General features: G+C 39.3%; 1 protein-coding gene across 1 annotated transcript; it reads right to left on the bottom strand.

Annotated features, from left to right (window-relative positions):
- Window positions 1–5,520: 5,520 nt before the first annotated feature.
- On the bottom strand, window positions 5,521–6,302 carry LOC147892533 (non-specific lipid-transfer protein A-like). Its single transcript, XM_087387817.1, has 2 exons — window positions 5,947–6,302; window positions 5,521–5,708 (listed from the first exon to the last, which is right to left on the bottom strand). The coding sequence occupies exons 1-2, from the start codon at window positions 6,294–6,296 to the stop codon at window positions 5,699–5,701; spliced, it is 360 nt and encodes a 119-aa protein (XP_087243943.1). The 5' UTR covers window positions 6,297–6,302; the 3' UTR covers window positions 5,521–5,698.
- Window positions 6,303–6,723: the final 421 nt, after the last annotated feature.

The raw sequence follows: 6,723 nt of genomic DNA on the forward strand, positions 1-6,723 counted from the left end.
TTATCCAATTGCCAATCGAGCACTCAAACCTCCAATATCAACCACTTTCTTGTGACCCAAATCTATAAATTTTTATTTTTGTGTATGGCTCCTGCAAACAAATTCTATCCCTTGGGAAAATATCAAACACCGTATGCCAAATCTTTTCCATGACGAATGAAAATAAATGGACAAGAGAGAGCAAAAATATCTTACTTGATCTCCAATAGTGGTGGTGGTGAGCAATGGCAGTTCTCTTCTTTTGAATAGAATTAGCATGGTGTTTTTGAATTTGAGACTAAAAACCTCCAAGCATTATCCAAAGGCAGTGAATTTTCAAGACATATTGATCCAAATCCTTGAATAAGACAATAAGGCCTTATCTATCCTTATCTACAATGATTCATATATATATACACACACACACACACAAGATAAGAAGGTGCTTATAAAGGCAATAACCCTTTCTCAACCATGTGCAAGTTGCAGGCTCAATATTTACCTTTTGGAAATCATCTTTGTGGGGCTTTACCATAGCACAACAGATTCTTCTAGAGCTACACAATAGGAAGTGGATAGGGGACTACCACACAAGTTTTCCTAAAATTCTCATGAAAAAAGTAGAAAAATCATCTAGAGGATCACAAAACTGAAATATTCCATCAAATCCAATCCCAAGGATCGGATATGTGTGTAACAACACACTGTCTCTCATGCTTATCTGATCCCTGGAATTGGATTGGCAAGCAAATTCATGCTTGTCAAATCATGGTAGATCCTCCCATGGATCAAGACCGAAAGTTTGTAACTTGCTAAACAATTCCAAAGAGGCCCTAAAGGGGAACAAGCTAGTTTGCTTCCAATCCTTGAGATTGAATTAATGTGCAATCCATTTGGTTTTGCATGCTAAACCAATCCCAGGGACTAGATCAGCATGTGGTGCATGCTAATTTGATTCTCAAGATCGGTTTAGTATGTAAAACCAAATGGATTGCATGCTAATCCGATCCTGGGGATCATATTAGCATGACAAAGCATGTTAATCCAATCTTGGGGATCAAATTAGCATGTAGCCTTCCACAAGGTCGCATGCTAGAATTCGATCCCTAGGATTGGATTAGCGATCATGTAGATGCTAATCTGATCCTAGGGGTTGGATCAGCCACACATATGGTTGCATGCTTCATGCAGATTTGATCCCTAGGATCAGATCTAGATGAGTGCATTAATTTATTTCCAAAAAATATTTTTTTAATTACAACTTTTTAATATCATGAATTACAATGAAAATGTTAAAGAATCCAAAAATAATATAATCATTCCACTCACTTTTGGGGGTTTGTTGGCATTTTGGATGCTGGGGCTAGGAATATGTAGGCTGTCAAAGCTGGGAGGAGGGAGGTTACGTTTTGGGAAATAGTGAAAAATGAGAGATTAGGGTTTAGGATGTTGATTTTATAGTGTAAGATAGCATGACACAATGGATTCCTTGTAATCCACCCTATTAGCTTGTGAGTGACAATACCAATGGCCTGCTAGAGGGAGACACTCTTCTTGAAGCCTAACTGGCTTGTAACAATGGCCTGTAACAACAATAAGTTTTTTAAAGACATCTTTCATTTCACTTGGTGCTCAGATTCTTTGGAGCACTTCCATTTTCATCCCAGGCTTTTGCAATCATCATAGATCAACAACCTCACGCCTTCCATTCGGGGCTCTCCTTCTCCTATGCTCTTTTTAACCTAGCATGCTAATCAATTTCAAGAGGCATGACCCTTTTCTGCTTGTTTTTGAAAAAAGGTCTCCTCTACTTCTCTAGTGGTGTCTCTTGAGATAGAGATTCTTTATCCAATTTGCCACTATTGTCCTCCTAAATCATCACCATTTCAACTCCCGACTTCGAGGTATAGCTTAGTAGGTTTGCAAAGTAGGATAATTATTGAACTTTTACTATTTCATTTGCAATAAATGCTCCAAATGTCTCGTCTAGGAAATGACCTAGCTCTAGCTCTTGATTGTCGCTATGCTTTTTGGGTATATTTTCCTTACCATTGATTGCTACGTTAGCAATTGCAGAATGTTCTTCAAGGAGATCCACTCTTCAGATATACACAGATTGAATACATGCAATGATAAAGCACGTAGTTGTAGAATCAACCAAGATGAAACCAAAACACTTCTATACATATAATCAATCGACACAATCAAAGACCTTGCCTCACCTCTACCAAGTTTGTTGGTAGATACAATAGCATGTAGACGCGACTAAGGACTCAACTTAGTTTAGGACAATCAACCAGTAGCTCATGCTAAACAGCCTTGTTGCAATATTGCAATGAGACTCTCTTGATCTATGGAACCTAATGACGTCAAGGAGCAGTTGCTCAATGAACAAGACAAGACTATCTAAGGGTGCATGGCACACCGGCTCATGGCCGTGACAAAGAGACCAATTGAATTGGCATAATCACATATATGTATTGGTAGAAATCACCTCAGTTTGATACCCCTAGAACTTCCATGAAGTCTCCACACCAAACATCCACTTACACCTATGCGACATGCATGCACAGCCCAGCCAATTGCTACAAAGCTTCCTTGCATGGTCCAATGAAATCTCTATGTCCAGCCAAAGGTTTTGTATGAACCAATGAGTCTCTATGATGAGACAACTAAGCAAACCATGAATCACACCAACTAGTAGGCAAACCATGAACCTATGAGGATCACCATCCACATGCTACTCCTAGATGATGCGTCATTACTCAAGCTTTCATCAAGCTCTCATATGCTAGACATTACAAGTTGTCGTATACATATCTTCAAATTCTAACCTATCAAAGCTTATGATTCAAATTCGGTAGACTTTCAATCGAACCTTTTGTTCACATTAAGAGACTCCAACCATGGATTTTTAGCTCACAGGTCCTACTCCAAAACCAATCACCATGCTCTAACCTCTAATACTTTGCACTCAATGCCTTCTATCCCAAGATAATCTGGAAATCGGCTGGAAAATTGCACCATCCAGTGCCGATTTCGTAGTCCCATCAACTAATGTCGATTGTATGCGACCCCAAAAAAAAGTTGTGGCTGGCTACACCCCATCAAGATTTGACCCACTAGGGCAATAGCTATCTCAATAATGGTGATCTTTCCAATTGGTGCAAAGTTTCTTCATAATTTTGTACCATACTTTTGTGCATAGTCTTAGGAAATAAGACAAAACTCCATGCTTGGTATGGAGTTAGAGTGAAATTGCAGTGAGATGCACAAGTGCATAAAATATAAGGAGTGATTATGAAGTGAGCCAAATTAGTAATAGAGTGGTAAAATAGAAAAGTGAAAGAGCTTTTAGAAGAATGAGACATACACAAATGAAAGGAATAATGTTGATGATACACGAAGGAGACACGAAGCAAGCATGAGTAAGCCCCAAGATAGAAAGAAGGTATAGTGCATGGTTGAAGTTAAAAAAGGAGAGAATATGTTGAAAAATAAGAAAGAGAGAATGTATCCTTTACTTTGATGAGTCTCGACCCATACTTCATGGAGAAGGGAATTCCTTGAGGCATATAAAAGAAGATGTATGCATTTGTACTCTACTTGTATCATACCAAGTTCATAATCTTAGGCTAGGTTGTGACCCTAAGTTTCTAGGATTCTACTTTTTATTTATGTAAGGAAGACCTATTTAGAAGAGATTCCATTTCATTACCTAGTCTATATTTTTCTTTAGTGAAGTTCATTTTGTAGTACCTTAAATATCCTATTAACAAGAAAGAATATCTTTAATTTCCCTTTGAGCACTTTAGTGTAGACCTTGTTTTGTGAAAAGCCTTTGATTAAAGTTCTACAAAACCAAGGTCTAGAAGACTTAATTGATTTATATATCCAATTGAGTTATATATCATGAAGTTATTTGAGAAGGATCAAAAGCAGTAGCTAAAGATCTATTGAAGAAAATTTTAAAAGATCTCATTTTATTAAAAAAATCAAAAAAGAAAACTTTGAAAGAGACGTTTAGTAAAACTTTGAAAAATACAAGTGATGGCTCACGAGATCAATTCAAAAGGTAAAACAATTGTACAACTACAAAGAGACAAAGCATTAAGTCTCCCTCGACAATAACTCAAAGCATGAACAATGTCTTCATAACCATATGGATAGATTATCTTATTGAGAATGGTGTAAATATCTTGATCATGTAGAAAGAACCACATAGGGCTCATGGAACAAACCTTAACACTAAAAATAAAAGGTAAAGATGTAATATCTATCCCTTTTTTCATTTCAATGGTGTATAGATAGCGATCTTTTACGACTCTTCCCTCTCACACTGTCCATCTGAATCTTCAAGAGGGTATCACAGTCGCAAATGCTCCTACACTTCATGTGAGTTTAAGACCTCCTCTTGAGGCATTGTGTTCCCTCTCCATTATTGACTGTATAATGGGGAATTTTCCCCTTCCTCTATTCAGCTCCTAAAATGGAGCTATAGTGACAAAATTCTGATTCTATGAGTGACGACATGTTTTTGGAATAGGAAGAGAACTTTGTGGAAAGACATAGCGTGAGCCTTTACTTAAGATTTTTAAGGGCTTACAAGAAGAAAAGGAGTTGAGGAGAAATCTTTCAAGAAGAAGTATAAGGATAAATTTTGTAGCAATTGAGGGAGCAATTGTCAACTTACATTGGATCTTCTCAAGCTCATCATAGCTTAGTGATGTATCAGCTAGCATGATCTCTAAGCAACTCAGGCTCCTCCCGTGAGGCATGTGGCATTATGCAGCTAGCTTTGAGGCACTACCCGTGTAGCCCAATAGTCAAGGAACACCATCCCTCCTTGGTTTTATCTCTAGCTTGTGCCATGCTCCTCAACATCGAGCTCCACCCTGGTAATCAGCTACTTGGGTCCTTCATTTTCTTGGAGGTCACATCACCTCAACCACCCTTTGAGTACCTCCTAGGCCCTTTCATTATGTCTTGTCAGGATAAGCCTTAACCTTCAGCCACCACCAACTACACATGCAAGCCACATGAAGCTCTACGAACCTATGTTCATTCATTTCCTCACTTAGTAGACTCTCATGATTCATCAGGCCACCATTCTATCCCATCACTCTTGCCTCATCACCATAGCCTCATTTTAGCAACAATCATTATCCTTTCATGCTTCTATAAAGACATGTCTCAAGATAACGTAGCTACTAGCTGACATGGGTTATCTACCAGGTCAAAATAGACGTGCCATGTAACACACTAGCCCTATCAACATGGAATCGTATTAGTTGCCACATCATATTGTGCCTTCACGTTGAGAATTTAAACGGCTGGAAAATTTGTGACAAGTTCTACTTGGAAATGTGAAGGAATGCTTACTATTATTATGAATGCAAAGCCTGATTTTGAAGCACATACCGTCATTCTCTATGGAAAATAATAGTGAGCTGCACGAGTGTGTGTGTGTGTGTGTGTGTCTGAGAGAGAGAGAGAGAGAGAGTTTTAAATCCCCCGCTTTACTATCAGGTTAGCTAGATGCTTGTACAAACGTCAATCTTGCCATTCATCACGGATCTTAGAACCACGTTGGTTACATAATAGTGCAATTGCGTATACTCTTATAATGAATTCATAGGCAGTCTCTTATTCCTTGCGCTGGGACTTCGATGACGATGATGGCTGTAAACATTTATTTGTCGCTACGTACTCCAGATGTTTACTGTATCCTGAAAACATGAGGAAGGTAACGATCTCAATACGGTAATGAAACATCAGATACAGCAAGACGGGGTTTGAAATTTAAATGTAATATTATGAGGTCTGTGGCGGAGAGCAGCACAAATTCGTACAAAAAGCGCTATTGAGGCATACATTGACAAAGCTCTAGAACACACCACTGTCGATATAGGACAGGCGGAAGGTCACTAGATGCTAACCATTACTCAAGGGATCAGTTTGACTCACTTAGAGCAGTCGATATCGACACTGATCGGATAGCCGAGGTTCACGTTACATTGGGTGGGAAGGCTAGAGACAGCAGTGGCGCTGGGATTGAAGGTTTGCATGTCGGCTTTCAAGCACTTGCAAACGGCCTGCCGCTCTGCGGTGGTGCTTGCGAGAGTGTAGAGGTTTTGAACACCGGAGCAGCAGCTGGAAGGAGGAGAAGAAATGGTGCCCTCGAAGTAGAACGAGCAGGGGGCAAGATTAGTGGTGACATCTGAGCAGGAAATGTCTGCAGAGACGTGCATATAATTGGAAGAAGGCAGGAGGAGGGTGAAGGCCAAGGCTAGCTTGAGGAGGCAAGAGATCTCCATGGACGAACGATGATATTATGGTGCGCACAATGTATATATGGGATATATTTATATGCAAGGTTTAGAGGAGCCACATCAAAGCGTTGCTTACATGCCAACTTTAACAATGAAACCAACATAATCTTACCAAACCCGGACTCCACGTTCTTGTTGCCCTCATCCCAACCACGTTGGAGCACCTACTCTCACCCTCCTTGTATTACTTCTTTGTTATATTTCTTATAGAGAGCAAAACATAAAGGGAGAACAATTATGTTCATCCCAGGCTAAGGGCTCAGAATTGTACATGGGCACAAACAAGGTTTATTATTACAAAGCACTTGGTAGAAAGCTCATTCAAACTTTAATGGTGAACGCAATAACCTCTCACTAAACCTTCCCTAGAGAGAACTTGCATACATCACCTTTGTACAATGCTTATTCAACT

This window comes from Dipteris shenzhenensis, chromosome 16 (assembly GCF_047967505.1).
Source record: "Dipteris shenzhenensis isolate YYH24624 ecotype China chromosome 16, Dip_SZ_1.0, whole genome shotgun sequence".
In the NCBI taxonomy this organism is placed as follows: domain Eukaryota; kingdom Viridiplantae; phylum Streptophyta; class Polypodiopsida; order Gleicheniales; family Dipteridaceae; genus Dipteris; species Dipteris shenzhenensis.

What these genes read in the sequence shown, in the direction of transcription:
- LOC147892533 (XM_087387817.1), bottom strand. Translation starts at nt 6,296, where the DNA reads ATGGAGATCTCTTGCCTCCTCAAGCTAGCCTTGGCCTTCACCCTCCTC.